The 21,066-nt window shown below is 37.9% G+C and overlaps 1 protein-coding gene across 10 annotated transcripts in view; it reads right to left on the bottom strand.

Annotated features, from left to right (window-relative positions):
* spegb (striated muscle enriched protein kinase b) overlaps window positions 1-21,066 on the bottom strand; it is a 164,345-nt gene that overhangs the window by 51,207 nt on the left and 92,072 nt on the right. For 9 of the 10 annotated variants that reach the window (XM_073913014.1, XM_009304895.4, XM_021479006.3 and 6 more), the window contains 6 exons: window positions 15,968-17,529; window positions 15,116-15,259; window positions 14,342-14,524; window positions 3,098-3,273; window positions 1,149-1,237; window positions 872-1,047 (listed from right to left, as the gene is read on the bottom strand). In XM_073913014.1, the coding sequence (XP_073769115.1) occupies window positions 872-1,047; window positions 1,149-1,237; window positions 3,098-3,273; window positions 14,342-14,524; window positions 15,116-15,259; window positions 15,968-17,529 (2,330 nt within the window). Of the gene's footprint in view, window positions 1-871; window positions 1,048-1,148; window positions 1,238-3,097; window positions 3,274-6,629; window positions 6,976-14,341; window positions 14,525-15,115; window positions 15,260-15,967; window positions 17,530-21,066 lie in introns of those variants that run through there. The other variant, XM_073913015.1, reaches the window with a different exon arrangement.

Genomic DNA, 21,066 nt, shown 5'->3' with positions numbered 1-21,066 from the left:
GGTTCAGAAAAATGTTTAGAAATAATTTTGATTGTTATTCCACCAAATGAATCAAAGAAAGTGTGGAAAGTTGGTCAATTCATGCACTCAACGGTCGAAGCTTTCATATCTCTGATAAATGCACAGTTTATAGTGCATCATTTTGAAGGCAACTTTGGTCTCTATAATATTTCATGCGTAAGATTGCTTTAACCACCACAAACTATAGATGACAAACCATAGATGTCTAGCCATTCATTCATTCATTATTTAGCTATTTAGCTATTCATTCATTTTCCTTCTGCTTAGTCTCTTATTTTTCAGGGGTCACCAAAGCAGAATGAATCGCCAACTATTCCAGCATGTTTTACTCAGCGGATGACCTTCCAGCCACAACCCAGTACTGGCAAACACCCATACACTCTCACATTCACACACACACTCATACATTATGGCCAATTTAGTTTATTCAATTATTATTATTATTATAGTGCATGTCTTTGGACTGTGGGGGAACCGGAGCACCCGGAGAGAACGGGGAGAACATGCAAACTCCACACAGAAATGCCAACTGACCCAGCCAAGGCTCGAACCAGCGACTTTCTTGCTCTAAAACGACAACGCTATGCACTGTGCCACCACCTATAATTTATTACCTAATGTATTAATATTTTATTACTATTACTATATTAGTTTACTACTTTGCCTTTACAGTGATATACAGTGTTGATTAATAAAATAATATACAGTTTAACGTTTAAAATCTAAAATAAAATATTTTTAGGTAAAAAAAAGATTAAAAGTGACTTAAGTTTGTAATATATTACATTTATCACGCATATGATTAACTATAAACCACCACAAACCATGCATGACAAGCTGAGGCCTTTACCTTTCACCTCCAGTTTGCCTTCACATTGCTTAGTTCCATATTCATTGATGATCTTGCAGGTGTAAACACCGGTGTCTGACCTCTGTGCTGATTTAATTATCATTTCAAAGTTGCCCTCCTCTGTCTCTTGGACGATATGCCGTGTTCCGGTTTTAATGGTCACTCTGTCTCTCAGCCTGTTATGGAAATGAGCATACAGTCAATGCTGTTTTAATATATATGAAAGAGTTATTTGGTCTAAACAAACAATTGTAAAGATACAAAGTGATAAACATACCAGTAAAGCATAGGTTTAGGTTGTCCGGTCACTAGAACAGACATGGTCACCTCCTGACCCTCTATTACGCTTTGGTCTCCAATAACAGCCTGTTATTTTTGGTAAATGTATAGAGGGTCATTTTTATAATATACAAACAAAATGCAGGTCAATGTGACTTACTTTTTATGCACAAAAATATAGAGAAGATTAATTAACAACAGTTTTCCAACAGTAAAACACACTCGAATAAGCCTTCAATGTTGACCAGTTTATTCCATTCATTTGTGTTTCTTACACCAATTTAAGCAAATTTTAGATTTTTGAGTTTAATGATTGCATATGAATGAAAGAACAAGCAGGCAAATGCACTGCCAGTTAAAGGAATAATCATCATTTTAGGCTGTGCTTGGTAGTTTGGTTCGCTTAGTTTTTTTCATGCAAAGCAAAAACAAAATTATACATTTAGTTGCTTTGTGTTCACATAATTCATTTTAAATAACATGAAAACACAAAATAATAGGCTTGTTCATTCATTTATTCATTCATTTTCTTTTCGGTTTAGTCCCTTTATTTATCTGAGGTTGCCACAGCAGAATGAACCGCCAACTTATCCAGCACATGTTTTAGGCAGCGGTTGCCCTTGCAGCCGTAACCCATCACTGGGAAAATAATGAGCTTTTATTTTGTACATTTTGTGATAGAATTAACAAAACATCCAAAGCAGTGCTGTGTTCTGTGCTAAACATGTTTGCTGCATCTGCATTAATGTTTGTAGTAACGTATGTAAAATTGCATCAATGTAAGAACATATCAAATTTGTAAAGGGGCCAGATAGGGAAGTGCTGACTGGAGCACTCATAGTAAACTTAAAATAGCGAGTACAGAATAACTTTTTTTATTATTATCCTTTTCATTATTTTTCTGGAATAACTAACTTTTTAAATGACTATATTGTGAAATATATTGTTACCGTGAAATTCATTTACTCATACAGTGAAATAGAATTAGGGCATAATGGTTGTTCAGTGGTTAGCACTGTCGCCTTACAGCAAGGTCACTGGTTCAAGTCCCGGCTAGACCACTTGGCATTTCTGTGTGAAGTTTGCATGTTCTACCCATGTTGGCATGGGTTTCCTCGGGGAATAAACTAAATTGCCCATAGTGTATGTGTTTGAATGAGTGTGTATGGGTGTTTCCCAGTGCTAGGTTGCGGCTGGAAGGTAATCCACTGCGTAAAACATATGCTGGAATAGTTGGTGGTTCATTCCGCTGTGGTGACCTCCAAAAATAGAGTAAGCCAAAGGAAAATGAATGAATGAATGAAATAGAATTTTGGTCAAACTGTCCACCTTACTTTGGTTTTTGTTGTTTACATATTTCAGTTGAACCGCACCACAGTTTGTTTGGAATGGGACAAATGCCCAAGCTTTCAGAGATTTTGATCTGCTCTTTTTGTTGCACATTAAGGTTCAGATGGCATTACTCACACTAATTCAACTGAAAAACAATAACAAAGCAATCACAAAAGAGTTTGTTTTAATCAAACCAAATCTGCCAAGTGTGAACACATCCTTAGCTTATTCAAAATACATAAATTAAATGTTTCATTAAATGAAAATGTCATTCTTTATAGAGCAGGGGTGTCCAAACTCGGTCCTGGAGGGCTGGTGTCCTGCAGATTTTAGCTCCAACCTTACTCAACACACCTGCAGGAATGTTTGTAGAAAGCTTAGTAAGAGCTTGATTAGCTAGCCCAGGTGTGTCTGATTAGGGTTTCAAGTAAACTTTGCAGGACATCGGCCCTCCAGGACCGAGCTTGGACACCCCTGTTATTTAGGATATATTCTGGAATCAAGGCTCAACTTCAACATGAAGTTTCTTTACTGGGAATATAATGTGTTTGTAAAACTGGTCAATGATAGATTCTAAAATATTATTTTTAACACGTTTGTTTTTTTCTTAAATACCAGAAAGGCTGGAGGCTCCTTAAATCGAGTGTCCACGATCTTTCTTGGCTCCGGTCCCCTGTAGGAGGAGAAGTCCATGCTCTCTTCCAGTGGACTGAGATACTCCTCATCAGATGTGATGGGACTGCTGACATCCATAGGGACACCAAGGTTACCACGATGGTCCTGACTGGGCTCTGTGACAAAAAAAAAAAAAAACAGAGAGATTGAAGTGGATTATACAAGCAATACTTACAGTTTGGACTATTTAACAAATACAGTCAATATCCATCCCAATAACCTTATCTGCAGAACAATATGATTTTTTTTTTTTTTTTTTGTAGTTTGTTTTATAGAAAACAACAAGGGCACAGATGTGAAATTCACGCAGAATTACTTTCAGCTTTTGGCTTTGACAGAGAAAAATGGATTAGAAGGTGAAGGGTGACAGACACAAGCTGAATATAAACCAGCATGCCTAAAGAGAAAGGATACTGTAATCCCAAAATCCAATCTCAGAAAAGTCCAACAAACAAGTGAATGCCAGCACTCTTGACAGATTGCTTTCAAAAAGCGTCACAAAAACATAGAATGAAGACCATGATTTGCTATGGCATGTAAGAAATAGTACAGGTTTTTTGATAATATAATATAATATAATATAATATAATATAATATAATATAATAAATATAATAAAATATAATAAATATAATATAATATAATTTATTATAATATAATATAATATAATATAATATAATATAATATAATATAATATAATATAATATAATATAATATAATATAATATAATAAGACAAATAATGTGCATTTGCATCTGTAGTCATTACACTGCAATTTACAAAAGAAAATGACAGGATAGTAAGGAATAGCATTTGGACAACAACACATTTGTGACCAATTTAATTTAACTATATACATTTATTCATTTAGCAGAGAATTTATCCAAAGCGACATACAAGTGAGGATAACAAAGCACACCAAATCATAAGAGAGTTTGTTTAGAATTGTTACTATTATTTACTTGTTTTTCTCCACAGATAAGGAGAGGAGAAAGTGTGTCCCACAGGTGGTTTGTCAAGTCACTCACCTATTTCCTATTTCCAAGAAGAACGGGGTGTGTATAAGATACATGCTGTGTATGGAGACCCAAGGAATATGAAATCTTTGTTAGATAAACATATTAAGGTGAACACAGCCATAAGTTAAATTTGACAGGATATCCTGTAGTGTAGACATGTCATGTACTTTAATAGTCTGCCTGGACACAAAGCCGTCAGCTCCTTGAAGGAAGAAGAAAGTCACTGTTTACAACAGTGTCACAGACTGCAAATTGCACACATTTAAATTGCAATTTGAATTAAATATACATAGAAATGTATATTTAAATTTATTTAATTTAAATTTAGTAAAAAGCTGTTTTTGAAAAAGTATATTTTTCAAGACTGCAATAGAATTACCATATTTGTATTTACAGGTCACCTACCGTAGCCTGTGTAATAATTAGGGATGTAAAACACTGACAAAATATTGCAAAAGTTTTGCACAAATCTGTAACAGAAATCAGGCTAATGAGTGCTCACAAGAATCAACTCAACATTTTATGACAAGGTTTTAATGGATGTTCATAGCACAGGCTCTTTACAAGCCATCCCAGTGTTTACTTTAGCCACATAGTGTATATGAAAACACACGGCAGTCTGTTATTGTAGGAATGTTGACCTTAGATTTGCACGCTCCTAAGCAAGACATTGAGTAGAACTGTGATTGCTTGCTTTGTATGTTAGACGTCAATTGAGTCAAAACCTTCTAATGTCAATCTGAAGGTCTGACAGTTTTAAACTAGTCATCATCTAGTAATAACTGTAAGCCTGTAGCACTGTAAAAAAAACTAATAGTTGGCTTTACTTAAAGTTTTAATCGGTAAACCTAATGCTTTAAAAGCAATTGGTTGACTTTACTAAAAGTGAATAAAACCATTGCAATTAAAGTTATTAAAGAGAAAGTTCACCCAAAACTAAAAATGCTGACATCATTTACTCACCTTTTACTTGTTCCAAAATTGTGGAGTTTCTTTATTATGTTGAACACAAAAGAAGATATTTTGAAAAATGTTGCAATCCTTTAACCATTGACTTCCTCAGTATTTGTTTTGTTTTGCTACTATGGAAGTCAAAGGTTACAGGTTTTCAGCTTTCTTCAAAATACTGTCTTAAGCGTTCACCAGAAGAAACTCATAAAGGTTGAGGGAGAGTAAATAGTGAGTAAAACGATCATTTTTGTCTGAACTGTGTCTTTAAGTAAACAATGTATTTGTAAAATTATAAATTAATCCAATTTAAAGGTATCAAGTTACAACAGATTAACTAACATTTGGTTTTAGAGAAAAGACAACTTGTCACTTTTAAGGCAATGGGTTTACTTCCTTTTTTTTCTTTTTTTTTAGTAAAGTAACTAATCACAGTTTTTACCATGAGGTTCATGGCTGTCATATAGTTAGTTAGTTAACTTTATTTTTCCCCATATGGAAATTTCATTTGCAGCATACACTCACAGCGACAACTGACATTTCACATTTAGCATTTATATAAATAAATCATATTAAAACATGGTACCCTACTCTAAGCAAATATCCAGTCTTCTGGCCATCAGCTGCTATCAGGAATTATTTAATTGCTTGAGGTATAAATGATAATTTTTTCCTATTTCTTACACATCTGGCAACACAATATCGACGACCTGATGGTGAGATGTATGATAAAGGATGTCTATCATCACTGGCAATCATGATAGCCTTATTTAGTACTCTTTCTTTGTATTTACTATCAATGCTCTTCAGTTTTATTTCCAACAACTTGCTGGCTGTTGTTACCACCTTCCTCAGTGAGCTCTTCTGGGCCTCAGAAGCATTTCCATACCAACAGATCACACAAAATGTTGCAATACTTTCGATAAAAGCACTATCAAACATGATCAACAATGTGTTGCCAACATTAAAAGACAATAGTTTCTTTAAGAAGTATGTACTCTGAATAAAACCTGTTGGCTATTTCACCATGTAACTTCATCTTTTAATGAACAAGAAACAAAACTGCACTTGGCAGTTCATCTTTACTGTAGTCCATCTTTAATCCTTCACCTATTTAATCTAAAACTAAACTGCTGATATACAAATGAACATACAGTAATAAGCTACAGGACTGAGAGTCCATAAGTGTGTAAACACTTGAAACCATTCGAGAGGCCCGAAGCCACGGTGTGCAGTTAAGATTCGGCAATGCATGTACCAGGAGAAAAAATAGACACCATGTCTCTTCTTACAACAGCTTAGAGCATATACATTACATCGAACTCGTGTATGATTCTAATTTCAAAGCGGCAACATTTTGAAGAACACATACAGCTTAAAGCAGGAGATTACTTTCACTTTTTATCAAAGAAGAAGAAAAAACTTTTACAACAAGCAAATTATACAATAAGTAGATGAACATGAACAAGAAAACAATATTATTTAGGAAATACACCAAACAAACCTACCTGGCCCTGCTCTTTTATCCAAACCTCGGCCATGTACTAAGCCAACATCAGTGTATGTTCAGTCCCGACAGTATTTGTGTCAGCACCTTAGTGAATCCCCCCAGATTTCAGCTGGTAATCTGGCGTAGACACCATTGCCTTCCGTACCCTCCCTTGCTCTTTCGCTCTCTGACTTTCAATAAGAAGCTACCTCTCACATTTACATCAGCTGAAACAGATGCGGATGTCCTCCCTTTTTTTTCCATGCAAGTCAAAGGAACTGCCATAAAATACTTCTCATAGCAACCATCCTATTTATATGCCTCTTACAAACTTGCATCTTCGCTTCTGCTGTGGCTCATGCTATGGTATCATGAAGTGTAAAGAACAAAATTGCACGCAGGTCTTTTATCTGTCAATTAAATGGCTCTTGACATTTTTTTCAGGAGCAACTGTCTAGCTGTTGTGTAACTGTGGAAAATTAAAGGCCTACTTGGGAGGAAAAAAAATATTTTAATGGCAGGTTTTAACAATGTGCTGTCAATGAAGGAATACAAGGATCTGCTATATATGAGATTATTAGGAGATCGTTTCATGGAAGAAGGACAGCTAAAAATACTCCTGGTATTCACCGCCCTAATAAGGCAAAGCTTCTCTTTCTAACCATTAGCACAAATGAAGGTGCACTAGGAGAATATTAGACTATGTACTCGGGCATCTCCACCAAACAAACCTAGTTTTTTATATGTTATGCAATTATTCCTGAAGAAATTTTGTGGAGTGCTTAAGAACCCTGTAAAATATACTATGTATATATAGAGAAAAAGAAAAATATAAATGGTTCGAGCCCTGGGTCTGTTGGCATTTCTGTGTGGAGTTTGCATGCTCTCCCCATGTTTGCATGGGTTTCCTCCGGGTGCTCTGGTCTCCCCCACAGTCCAAAAGCAGGTGATATAGATGTAATTGGGTAGGCTACATTGTCCATAGTGTATGTGTGTGAATGAGCCTGTATGGATGTTTCCCAGTGATGGGTTGCAGCTGGAAGGGCATCCGTGGTGTAAAACATATACTGGATAAGTTGGCCGTTCATTCCGCTGTGGAGACCCCAGATTAATAAAGGGACTAAGTTGAAAAGAAAATTAATGAATGACAATAAAATGGTATCATATATATATATATATATATATATATATATATATATATATATATATATATATATATATATATATATATATATATATATATATATATATATATATATATATACAATATATACAGTCTTATGCAAAAATCTGGGCACCCCTGTGTGGCAGCATAACAATGTCTTTCTTTATAAGAGAATATCACAGCGAAATGCCATTCGGTTTCTGGAAACAGCTAGATAATGTCATATTTTTCAGACAGAAATATGCAGTGTAGCATTATTGAGATGTGTGAAATTAAATTGAAACTGAAAAATAGGCGATGCAAAAGTTTGGGCACCCTCTCTTTTGTGTGGATTTTAAACCTTGTAGTCACTTAATGCAAATTGAATACAGCACAATATTGATTTGAGTGACTCTTAACAATCCCAACACAAGTGCAACCAATCATGGAAAGGATATTAAAGACAGTTAAATGCTAGTTGTGCTTCTCCTTACTGTGAGCCTGAAAGTAGCAACATGGGAACCTCAAAAGAACTTCCTACTGACCTAAGAACTGGGATAATTGACCAACAAGTATTAGGAGAAGAATGCAAAAAGCTATCACAGAGGTTTAAATCTACACAGTCAGAGATATAGAGAGAAAATGGAAGGCCACAAAAACACTCTTGAGAAAGAAAAATATGTGAAAGGCAAAGGCGAATAATGGTCACAGACAAACCACAGACCACCTCCAAAGTGCTCCTGAAACGTCTTGCTGCTGATAATGTTAATATATATTGTTCCACAGTTCGCCGCACTCTTCACAAAGAACAGCTCAATGGAAGGCAATGCAAAAGCCTTTTCAACATTCTGCCAACAAGAAGAGTCGTTTGAGGTATGCAAAGGCTCATCTGGACAAGCCTGAATTATTTTGGCAAAATATACTGTGGACAGATGCCACAACCATAGACACTTTGCAAGGCGGAAAAAGAACACAGCATTCCAGGAGAAGAACCTGCTCCCTACTGTAAAATATGGTGGAGGGTCCATCATGCTGTGGGGATGTGTGGCTAGCACAGGTACTGAAAACCTTGCCAGAGTTGATGGTTGCATGAATTCCATTCAGTATCAACAGATTCTGAAGAACAACGTTTAGAAATCAATCAAGAGGCTGAAGTTACGCCAGGGTTAGATTTTTCAGCAGGACAATGACCCAATCACAGATACGGATCTACCAAGGAATTCGTGGTCAGACACAATACAATGTTCTAGAATGTTCCAGTCCCCAGACTCAAACATAATGGAAATTCTATGGATTGATTTGAAAAGGGTTTTGAAACCTGACTGAACTGGAGAAATTTTGCAAGAAAAAATGGTCCAAAATGCTTTCAGAAAGAATTCAGGGACTTATGTTTGGCACAAACGTCTACAGGCTGTTATTCCAGCAAAAGGTGGCTGTACAAAAGACTGATGTCATTATTCTCTTGGGATGCTCAAATTTTTGCACCTGTTTGTTTTTGTTAAAACTTAAATTGATTTGTATCTGTTGATTAAATAAATGTTATGTAAGAACTGAAATGTTGCTTTTTCCCTGTTGTTAAATATATCCAAACGAAATTGCTGATTTGAAACGCCAGCAGGCTATGGCTTGCAATCATGAAAACAATCAAGTATTCCAAAACTTTTGCATAAGACTGTGTATATTGCATTTTATACAAACTATGCTCAAATATAAATGTTAAAATGCAGAACAGAAAGAACAGGTTGTGAATTACATTGAAGGACTTCAAAACAGGATGAATTAGCTCTTTAAGAGTACGAAATTATTTATAAATATAATACAATATTATAAATAGATAATATAAATATACATTTGACAACCCCTATAATGGTTAATACCACTGTGAATCCATAATTGCGTCAATTGGTCTGCGAGAAAAAAAAAAATCATTCAACAGTCTGAAACCGGCAAATCTAAAACACTGGTAGACATCATAGCTGTTCATTTTTGGTATAGCCTGAACTAAAGTAAAATGATATGGACAGTTTGTGTAGTTTGACTTACAGTGACCTCTGAAAAAACTAGTCAGAAGATACTGTAGGTCACACACTAAATATCCCTCTACACACTAAACACTTAAATATGTTTTATTGATAAATTAGATGCAATTTAAATAAATATACAAAAGACTGAAGCATGTATTATACAAACTACAGTAAGATAACATTAACAAATACGTCGACCCGCCTGATCATTAATGTATAATTCGCACACTGAGAAAGAATAACATTAACAAAGAATCAAGGTGTAACCCAGCAGACACAGGACGTCAACATGACGTCAGATTGATGTTGTACCCCAATGTTTTGGGGATTTTGCATTTTGTTTGGAAATGAAAATCAGGTTGATGTCAGAAACCAACATTAACATCCAACCTACAATCAACCAAACATCAACTTCTAATGATGCAACAGCTTGACATAGTGTGGACATTCCCACTATGACGTCCATTAGACATTAGAGTTTGGTTGCCATACCTGACGAATAAATGTCAGTATTTGACTTCAATATGATATTGGTTTAAAAAGTTGGCTCAACGTAGGATTTTGATCACTTTCCAACACAACCTAAAATCAAATAAATATAAACTTCATCTGACGTCGTTATTGGACATCAAAATAGCGTTGTCCTTAGATGCTAGCTAGACATTGAATTTTGGTTACCTGCATCACGACCTAAATCTAACCTAAAATTAATGTTTTATGGTATTGTATGCCATATTCCAAACTGCGTTTGAACACTAGCAAATGCTGCTTTTTTTGGCATCTTCAAGGAAGCAATTAACAGCTATGGCTAACAATTCCCATTTATTTCTCCTCATCTGCATATGTGCTTTCAATTTTCTGTAATTCATTATGAAGCTAGGATGCAGTTGAACAATTCATATGTTCAATTTAACCTCTGAGTTGCTATGGAAACTATCCAGACAGATCCATGGTTGGAGAACTAGAGAGGTCTCAAGAAGAAAAGCAAAAACCAGTAAAACACAAAGAAAATAATGGAGGAGGCAACAGAGAGGCACAGTGAAATCCCATAAAAATAAAAAATAAAAAATAGGGGAGAAGAGAAGAAAGTGTTATGGTTAATTTAATGATTATTTTGCTTTGGGGTGATTTAAACACCAACACAAAGATGATATGTTTACAGAGTGACTCACTGCCTTTGATCCTACATAGATATCTGAAGGTATTGAAATTCACTCCTCTAAAATCCCATATGTAACCCTTCAAACTCCCACATCCTTGAGTCAAGCTGGATATGCTCCTCTTTACTGTGCAGACATATTTACTCAAAACATTTCTGGAGACTTTTTCTGCATTATTTACAGTCAAAATATGGTTTTAAAGGATCATTTGATGCTTTTCATATAAGATAAATTATAACTTTTAGGGGTCATGAGAACGTCTGTTAGGTTTCAGTTCAAAATACCTCAATGATCAATTTTAACCCATGCCAAATATATGCTCACTTTTGAGGTAAACACATTATTTTCACGTGTATTTATTTGAATGCAAAAAAGCTGTGGTGCCTGAAAAGGGAGGAAGCTTTAGGGCTGGTTCACGCAAAGCCAACGCCAAACAATTAGCACTGATTAAACCCAACTGTGTCATATCCTCATGTTGGCTCTGGCATTCCTGCCTGGACCAAAAAGCTGCCCATGAATACATTAAACAGGTCTTTCCACACCACAGGGGGTTGTATCTATTTTCTCGTTCAGAACAGCAAACCCGAAACTTCCAATGTACTGTGTGTCGAAAGCATAAACAAAGCAAAGCTTAGTACCATTATTACGGTAACTGTCACTCATCAAGAAGGGATTTGCTCCTGCAAATATGTCTGATAATTAAAATTCTTTGCAGATATTTGAGAAATGTAGTGGAATTGATGAGTTCAGATGCAAAAACCTCTAAGTGCCGTCTGAAATTTTCCTCTAAAATGTGTTTTTATCAGCCTCTGTTTATGTTTAGTTATTTCACTTTGAAGGCAATGAAAATAACCTACTCTTTGCACTAAGAGTAATTATTACAGAAACTACACACAACAGCCTGATAAAAAAGCTCATTTTAGATGAAAATTTCAGACAGCCCTTTTAGGTTTTTGCATTTAAACTTTTCAATTACAGCCAGCATCTTTGTGTTCCTTCTTGATTTGATGTGTTCACTTGCTATGTCACTTCACTATGTCACAATGGTGATCTGATTCGTTGCTGAATAACCAGTCAGATCGCCCTCTTCACCCGATTCAACATGCTGAATCACAATCCGACACTAACCTGACAAGTGGTGATGTGTGGAACACACCAAACCAAGTACTCAATGAAGCCCAGTAGCCGACCGGCATTATGGTGTGTCCCAGCCCTTATACCTCAAGCCTTATTCCCACTACTAGTGACTCACAGCGGCAAAGCGACAAGCGACCATTAATTTCAATTGAGATTGAATGACTTCCGGCGACCTCAATCTACGCAATCGACAGCAACTGTTGGCAACCAGTTGAGCAACAAGACAAAGTTGAGAATCCTTCAACTTTATGCAAATAAAGAGCCACTTTCTTAAGTGACAGCCAGTAGGAGCACCAGTAGAGCTCATGTAATCCTCTCTCAGCTTGCTCAGAGGCCGTTTGTATTCTCTGTGCTGTAGACCTACACAGACCTGCATTTGCAGCAGATCGCCACAGAGCGACAGGCAGGTACAAAGTCACTGCTAGTGTAAATGAGGCGTCAAGCCTTGGGGTCCGTTCTTCGTACGTGGATTACTCAGTTAGTTGGATTTGGGTATTGACGATTTGACACGATCCAAGATCGTTTCGTTCTTCAAAGCTGATCCGAGAGTTGTTGTCATAGCAACAGTTCTGCTAGGTCAAACCTGATCGGGAGCAGGTTCAATTCATATAAGCAGGATTAGATCGGCTCAGTTCAAGCAAAGATAATACAGAAAGTATGTTCTGAATTCTGATATTTTCTTACAGTAGTAGTTATATACACTTAAGAAAATGGTACATATTTTTTTAACTATATATATATAAAATTATAGTCATTCATAAAATAAATAAAGTTATACATATTAATAAAACTTATGCAATCTGTACCATCGAAATGAAAGTACAGACTGTCACCTTGTGGTGCAAAGAGAAAACTTATTGATATGAACTTTTTAGATCGCTTTAGTACAAATTGTGTATAATAGAAATGCAGAATATGTGACTTATTTTAAAGCAATAATACATTTATGCTGTCATAAACATTTTTTGATAGTTAATAGTGATTTGAAGCTTCACAAAAGTTGCAGACGCCTTTACCAATATCAAAATGCTTTTGTAAACAACCAGTTATTCTTTACGCCGATTAAAAAACGGCTACAATAATATAGACAATATTTTCTAAATTTAGAACTAAATACACTGATATGCACTGAAATACATGATGATTACTCTTGACACAGGAAAGTGTAAAGCCTGCAGCTCACAACAAATGTGGAAGGTTATTGCGTGTCATATTTAACAAACCGTTTCTGCTAATTTGATGTAATTTTGCTCACATGTATAATTGAATATTAATCAGATGATGTCATTACGCTGCTGTGCCGTCAGCCAATCGCTGCATAGCTGATCATGATTTCGAGGATCGATAGATCTGTCCTTCACAACACACGCAGCGTTCTCAGATCAGTTCATCCAGACATTCTAATCTGATTCGCGAACTTGTTTGAAGAACCAAACTAGCGAGAGATCAGTTATCAAGATTAAAAGATCCAGGATCAGTCAAATCATCTTAGATCATTTAAGCGAGGTACGAAGAACGGACCCTTGGTTACTCTGGCAACAACAAACAAAATATTTTCATATTAAAGTCCATGTAAAATCTAGATTTACCATATTTATTTGGCTGGCAAACATTATTCTATAGGTAAAGAATTAATCCACACACGTTAATCAACTGAAAAAATAGCTTGAGTATGACCATTTGCTTCCACTTTTGGATTGGTTGTCCTTCTCTGTTGATGTTAGTTTGATGGTTTCAGCCTCAATATTCTTAACCGCGCTTCTCTTACTGTTGGTTTACTATGAGGGAATGATGTGCAAACAGAAAGCCCCGCCCCCAACAATTTATTCCATTTCAGTTAAGTACATCAACATACTAAAATAATAGTCTCAGTAAGCTTAACAGTTTGGTCTGACTGAAATAATGTTGCATGAATGTAAAGCGCTTTGTATGACCCCTCTGAGGAAAGTATTATGTTTAAAATTAACTTTCAAGGTAAGTAAATAAAATAGCTCTCTTCTAAAATCATCAATTAGTTGGATCTCACATACAGCCCGTGAGGATACTTCTGATTCATTTTATTTAACGGTGATTCTAAGTGACTTGAGTGACATCCACTGGCAGTTGCCGAGCTCAGCAATATGCAAATAAGTGATGTGATGAATAACAATGGGAATCTAGATGGTGATCCATCATCTGGAACAGTTAAATATGGATGCCTATTTACAAGCAACAACAGAGCATCTTGCTGTAAGATGGAGTACAATGTTCACCAATAAACACTCACCTGGTTTGATGAAAAGTGTAGCACTGCTGGACACCTCACCGACCTCATTGACAGCGGTAACTGTGTAGGTTCCTGCATCACTTGGCTTTGTCCATTTGATGAGCAAGGAGTGGCGTTCCCCCTCTATCTTTACAACATGAGTGGGACTGTTCTTGACCTCAGTGTTGTCTTTCTTCCATATAACTGTATACAAAATACATTAATTTGCTGTTGTATCCCTCCAGTAGCAGAACCGTTTAAATTAGAAAATGTCATCCTATTCTTGAAATGTAACCTCTAAAGCAGGTCGCACACCAGAAGCGCCGCTCGGCGGCGCGCCGCGCAGCGCCACGCAGCGCCATGTATTTTAGAATTCTAAAGATAGGTTTCTATCAGGATACACACCCCGGCGCCGCAAGTCGGCGGCTGTCGGCGGCGCCCGGCGACGGCTCAGGACGCAGTTCATTTTTCAGCCGCGCCACAGAGCGCCATCTGATTAGTTTCATGTTAAATATCATTCGAATGTGCGCGTCTGGTGTGTGATACTTTAAACTGTCATGTACGCGCCGTGTCGCGGCGCCGAGCGGCGCTTCTGGTGTGCGACCTGCTTAAGACCCAAAGACTTGCAATGCAAGAAAGGTTTTACCATCTGCAGGTATAATTTAGAAAGGTTTGTACAGCTGACAATGTGCAAGTTATAATGCTCAAAGACTTTACACTTGAGTAGATGATTTAAAAGTCAATTAAAAAAAATAGTTCTTTTCAAAGTTATTACAGTGGGAGTAAAGGACTTACCTTCAGGGAGAGGGGTGCCACTGATGATGCATTTTAATAGCACCTCCGTTCCAGTGGAGGCCACAGTGTCCTGAAGTGGAAACTCGAACACAGGAGCTTCTAGTGGATCCTCTCCTGCAGACACATAGGAGTCGTCCGAAGATTCTGTAGCAGCAAAAGACGGATGTCAGATTCGATAGATGTGAAATTCCTCATATTTATTTTTATGTGTTCAACTTCATTTGAAGGAGAATTGTAATTAAGGATACACCAAAATGAAAATTCTTGGCCAAAACCAAAAATTCTGAATGCACTTAGTCAAAAACCAAACCCAAAAATGCTTTGTAAAAGTTATTTATTTTATTAAATAATATAATAATATTGTAAGATGTGTTAAATGTAATTCAAAAACTTATCGGGGAAAAAAACTCCAGTCAATAAAATAAAAACATTTTACTCACAGTAAAATTTTATTGACAGTGAACAAGTCGAGACGCGTTACTTTTGTTGTTGTGACAACATAGTAGTGCTATTGAAAGCAGCAGAGAAAAGTATACATAGAAATGTCTGGTTGGGAAGTTATTTGTACAGACTTTGCTTTTCTGTTGAGGATTTGTGGTTCATGCATAAAAAAGTGTAAATATACTATATGCATAGAGTGGAATATTGAGCAATTTTGAATATTGACCACAGTGTTACGGCTAGATGACGAGTGAAACCTGCCTTTTTTGCCTCATGCTTTTGGCTAAATCATAATACAATAATTAATAACAAAACAATCATTTTCAATGGCCAAAAAATGGTACATCCCTAATTGCAATTTAAGTTAATCTCAGTGCTTATACACACACAACTTGATGTGGCATGATGTACCTAATTCAGGGGACATTGGTCTTTGTCTGCGTCCTCTTCCTCTGGATCTTTGATGTTTTTCATCTTTACCAGTGCCAACTTTCACAGCCTTTTCAGTCTTCTCAACAGGTGTGTCTGTCTCCATGGGCTCTTCTTCAACAATAATTTTTGGTATAGTGAGTTTTAGTGGGGGTGGTGGAGGAGTCACTTCCAGCTCCATCTTCTCCTCAGACGAGGAAGATGAGGAAACTCTTGGAGGTTTGGGGGGAGCTTGAACAGGGAAGTCTTGAATGGCTACGGTTTCTCCTTGCACCAGGGGACTTTCAGGCCTTCTTTCCAGTTTTCTTAGCGAGACCTCTATTGGCGTCTTTCTATGCATAGGCTGATCGTTTGCTTGTGGAACTTCTTGAACACGAACCACCCTCTTTACCAGTGGACTTGCAGGTCTTGGCTCCACTTTGCGTAACGTCATCTCCAAAACATTTCTTGAAGGAGATTCAGCTCTTCCTCGAGGGCGCTCCTCAGCCATGGCACTAATCTCTACGGTTGGAGACCTTCGTGTACTATCTCTGCTTGGGCTTGGGCCCCGAAATCTTGGAGATCTTTGACCTGGTAAATCAGAGAGTGACATGGCTTCTGGAGGGGATGGTTCAAGTCCAGTTGTGCTTACCACCTTGGTCTCAGCTCTTTCTGGTGGTTGTTGTGCCAGATGGTCTTTCCTTCTGCGAGACGGTGATTTCGGAGGTGATCGTTCTTTGGCCTGGTCTCGCTCTCTCATCTCTTGCTCTAGCTGAGCTAGCTGAGCACGTTCTCTATCCTGCAGCTTTTGAAGGACCTGAGGTGGGATGGGCTCTAACTTTCTTACAGGCTGCCTGCTTCTGTGACAAGTAGAGAGCTGCTCTGTTGAGAAGGATTTCTTCATGTGTGGTTTGCCGACAAGCTTTTTGATGCGCTGGAGCTCCTCTGTGAACTTGTTTTCAATGTCCTGCACCTTCTGGGTGTAACGAGGTCTGTCCTCCAGGGAAGCAGCCCGCTGTTTAAACATGGTCCTTCGTTGGGCTGCATCTGCCTTCAAAGCCTCACGAAGGTCTTCTTTGGAGCTCTCCCTGGAGATGCCCAACCTGCTCCCTCCTTCATCAGAGTCGATAGATGAAGCTCTGTTAAATCCAGCCCAAGAACGTCCAGATATAGATCCTTCAGGGTTATCAATGCTTCTTCTGCGCTCTTCGAAGACTCGCACCTTCTCAAAGATTTTGGAGCTAGCTCTTGTCAGTTTTGGTGAGGGCCGAAGTGTAAGCTCCTTACGGGAATACTCACTGACAGGGGTTTGGGGTCGAGAGTCTTGAGCACTACTCTGAGACATCCCAGAGGATTTGGGTTGCTTAATCTTCTCCTCAAACTCTCCTGGTACTGTGTCTTGATATTCAGTTGGCACGACAACTTTCTTGCGAGGGGCAAGGGGTGTGGCAGGGCCCGAACCAGAACGGCTGAGCAAAGGAGAGGCAGTAGAGCGGCCAAATTTGGGGGAAGGGGGTGGTAGAACTTGAGGGGGAGAATCCCTCAAAACATCGTCAGATGGGCTCCTAAAAGAAGGTGTTTGAGGGAAATGTTCTGTTAGAGTGTGGGGTTATGCAAGGAGGGGAGCCCAACTGTTTGACAGAGGACTTTGGAAGAGGGGCCAGAGAGGCTAATATTTTGAAGCGGGACCTTAAGTGGGACTGTATACATGTGGTTGTGTACAAGTTAATAATTGTCTATTTCTTAATTTGAGCAAAATCAATCCTTTTTATAAAACAAGGAGGAAGGAGTGAAGTGAAGCTTCATCATTTTCAAATTTCAGGAAGGATAAAGAAAAAATGATAATGAGCTTTTGTAAACTGCATTTAATAATTCATCATGGTTGGTAAATTGAAATATAAAAGATAATGCGAGGGGATGTTCAGAGCATGAAAAAAGTGTATTCTATTCATCTTAAATAGATAATCAAGACCAGATTAAAATAAGATGTAAAGATACACCATGTCTACAAGGCTAATACATCTGTATTCTTAAAACAAATTAGAATTGAATGGTCTTGTATGTTTACAACACAACTGAATGCGCAAAAAGAATGTAATCATAGCAAATGGCAGATTCAATTGTGCCTACTAGCCTATACCTTCCAAAATCACCGGGCTAGATAACCACACATCACTGGATAACTACAGAAATAAGTCAAATGTCACTTGCCAGTGTTGGGAAGGAAGAGTAATAAAGGGTTAATGCAGCTGCATAACTGCTAAATGTTGAATCATCAAGAATAATGCTTAAAGGGGTGTAATTCAAAATGACTGAGCACTAGAAAATGTCTGAGGAGCAGTAAAACATAAACCTCTTTCTTGTTTACACAGCACATACCAAACTGCACTAACCTCGCTGAGCTGATCCATCAAGAAGTACTGTAAACCAGTGTAGCTTCCTTCCCAAACGGCAGTTTGACAAACTTATTCTTGTATTAAATATCCAGTGCACTACAACGTGTGAACATCTCCCATGCAGCATCAAAATCATGCCAAAACAAAGCACAAATTTCGTTAAAACAGAGGGATGATCCTTAGAAAGGTGTGATGTTAGTAAGATATGACAAAATTAGCAACTGACAATAGCAGTTCGAAATGTACTCAAGGAAATTCCTAAACATGAATATACAGCCTTATTGGCTTGATTTGAGGGAATAATACTCAACACATTAAAGTGTTTAAGATTGCACTTTATTTGAGATCATTACCATTAAACATACCATTTAACTGATCATTACCATTAAACACTGATATTTAAATTGGCAACAAATTTAGAGACACAAATAACATTTATTCTGTACAGAGCCTCTTAATCTGTGTGAGTAACACACATGTTTGAGAGTTCTTACAAGATCTAAGCCCTCCTATCCTTGCAAAGGCGTCGTGTGCATGCGTGCAAAAAATCCATGCTATGCAGTTCACCAAAAAACAGCATGCACCAAAAAACCAGGGGGAAACCGAAGGGGTCGATGATACCTAACACAAACAAAGTGATGCAAGCATGTTTTTAATGCAAACTTTTGGTCAGCTTCAATTTTGCATCAACTGCTGTGCGGGTCTAAAAAAACGAAAAGCAAATTTGCATATGGACAATGGGGGTCAAAGGAAAGTATGAACTAAATGAAAAATCTAGATGAGGAATGAAAAGGCAATAACGGTGCGTGAGGGAGGCGCTGTATTATGCTTAACTACACTTGTCTCAGTCTGTGACCTCTCAACATTTCGCGCTACGCTACATTACAGACAGAAATTCAAAGCTCGCTGAAACGGTAATGCTAGATTTAACTATACATATGATTAGCATTTGCTTTCCTTTAGTTTAACCATCACTGATATTATGATGCATGGTAAAATGGTAATGTTTTAGTGACACTAAAACAGAATGAGTGCACAGGCAATGGAGAATGCATCACCTTAAGCTTACTCAGCGATTGCTATTTTGGAGTTTTAATGTTTTGTCTTCAGATATTACGGTTTGGCCTACAGCAGCACTTCCAGAGGCGATCTATTCTTAGACTCCGTTAGCAGCTCCTAAAAAATGTTGACCTGCACAAAAGGTCATTACGCTCTCAGCATCTCAGTTTGTACATGATGTGACACAGATCTGACAGATTATAAGGCCAGGTCATTACCTGACGGTGCCTTGCACCTGTCCTCTCTTAGACAGAGCCATGACTTTCTTTAAGGTTATCCAAGGGTTAGGCACAAACAGGTACAGTCTGCCAGTGGCAATAGATTTCTGCTTAACACATTCATGATACAAATGAGAAACAAAATCAAAAGCAGAACCAAACTGTGATGGAAAACAGAAACTAATGGAGAAAACAGGTTCTTGAAGGTATGCCAAGCTAAGTATTGTTTGATGTTAAACAGAGAGGGATGAAATTTGAAAATTGGGGTTAAATTTGGGCTAAACTAAAATTTGAAGGAGAGTTTGTGTGATATTTGATAGAGTGTTACAATCAACCCTGGCTCAAACATGGATGACAAAGAGTGCTTTGGAGGGAAGAATGACACAGCGGATACAACCAGTTGCCCTCTTAACTTTTCTAACAATATCTAAGTTTACACATCATAACCCACATCCCAAAAGGAAGAAACATCTAATACGAGTAAAATCTGGTTTATTATATTAAACTGAACAACACACGGTTCAAGTCTTACAGTCTAATGTAAGCAATTGAGAAGAAGACATTTTTACAATGAAAAGTTTGTTTAGAATGACTAAATATTTTTATTATCGATTAGGGCTGCACTGGGGTGTTTTGCTGCTGAGTGTGACGCGGCTGGGATGAGAATCAGCACCTCCAACTCCCAGGCCATGGTGCTCCACCGGAAAAAGGTGGTTTGCCATCTCCAGGTTGGACGAAAGTCCTTACCCCAGGTGGAGGAGTTCAAGTATCTTGGGGTTTTGTTCACGAGTGATGGAAGGATGGAACGTGAGATTGACAGGTGGATTGATGCAGCGGCAGCAGTAATGCAGTCGATGTATCGGTCCATTGTGGTAAAGAAGGAGCTGAGCCAAAAGGCAAAGCTCTTGATTTACCAGTCAATCTACTTTCCTACTCTGACCTATGGTCATGAGCTTTGGGTCATGACTGAAAGGACAAGATCTCAAATACAAGCGGCTGAAATGAGTTTCCTTCACAGGGTGGCAGGGTGCACCCTTACAGATAGGGTGAGGAGTTCTGTCAACCGGGAGGAGCTCGGAGTAGAGCCACTGCTCCTCCACATCTAGAGAAGTCAGCTGAGGTGGCCCGGGCATCTGTTTAGGATGCCTTCTGGATGCCAACCTAAGGAGGTGTTCCAGGCATGTACCACCAGGAGGAGGCCTTTGGGAAGTCCCAGGACACGCTGGAGGCACTATGTCTCTCAGCTGGCCTGGGATCGCCTTAAGATCCCCCCGGATGAGCTGGAGGAAGTGTCTGGGGAGAGAGAAGTCTGGGGTTCTCTCCTAAGACTGCTGTCCATGCAACCCAGCCGCGGAAAAACGGATAAAAATGAATTAATTATTAGTGCTGCACGATTCTGCCTAAAATGAGAAACACAATTTTATTTGCT

Source organism: Danio rerio, chromosome 9 (genome assembly GCF_049306965.1).
Source record: "Danio rerio strain Tuebingen ecotype United States chromosome 9, GRCz12tu, whole genome shotgun sequence".
Classification (NCBI taxonomy): domain Eukaryota; kingdom Metazoa; phylum Chordata; class Actinopteri; order Cypriniformes; family Danionidae; genus Danio; species Danio rerio.
Note: the sequence above shows the minus strand (reverse complement) of the source record. Positions and strands in the feature narration are given on the sequence as shown.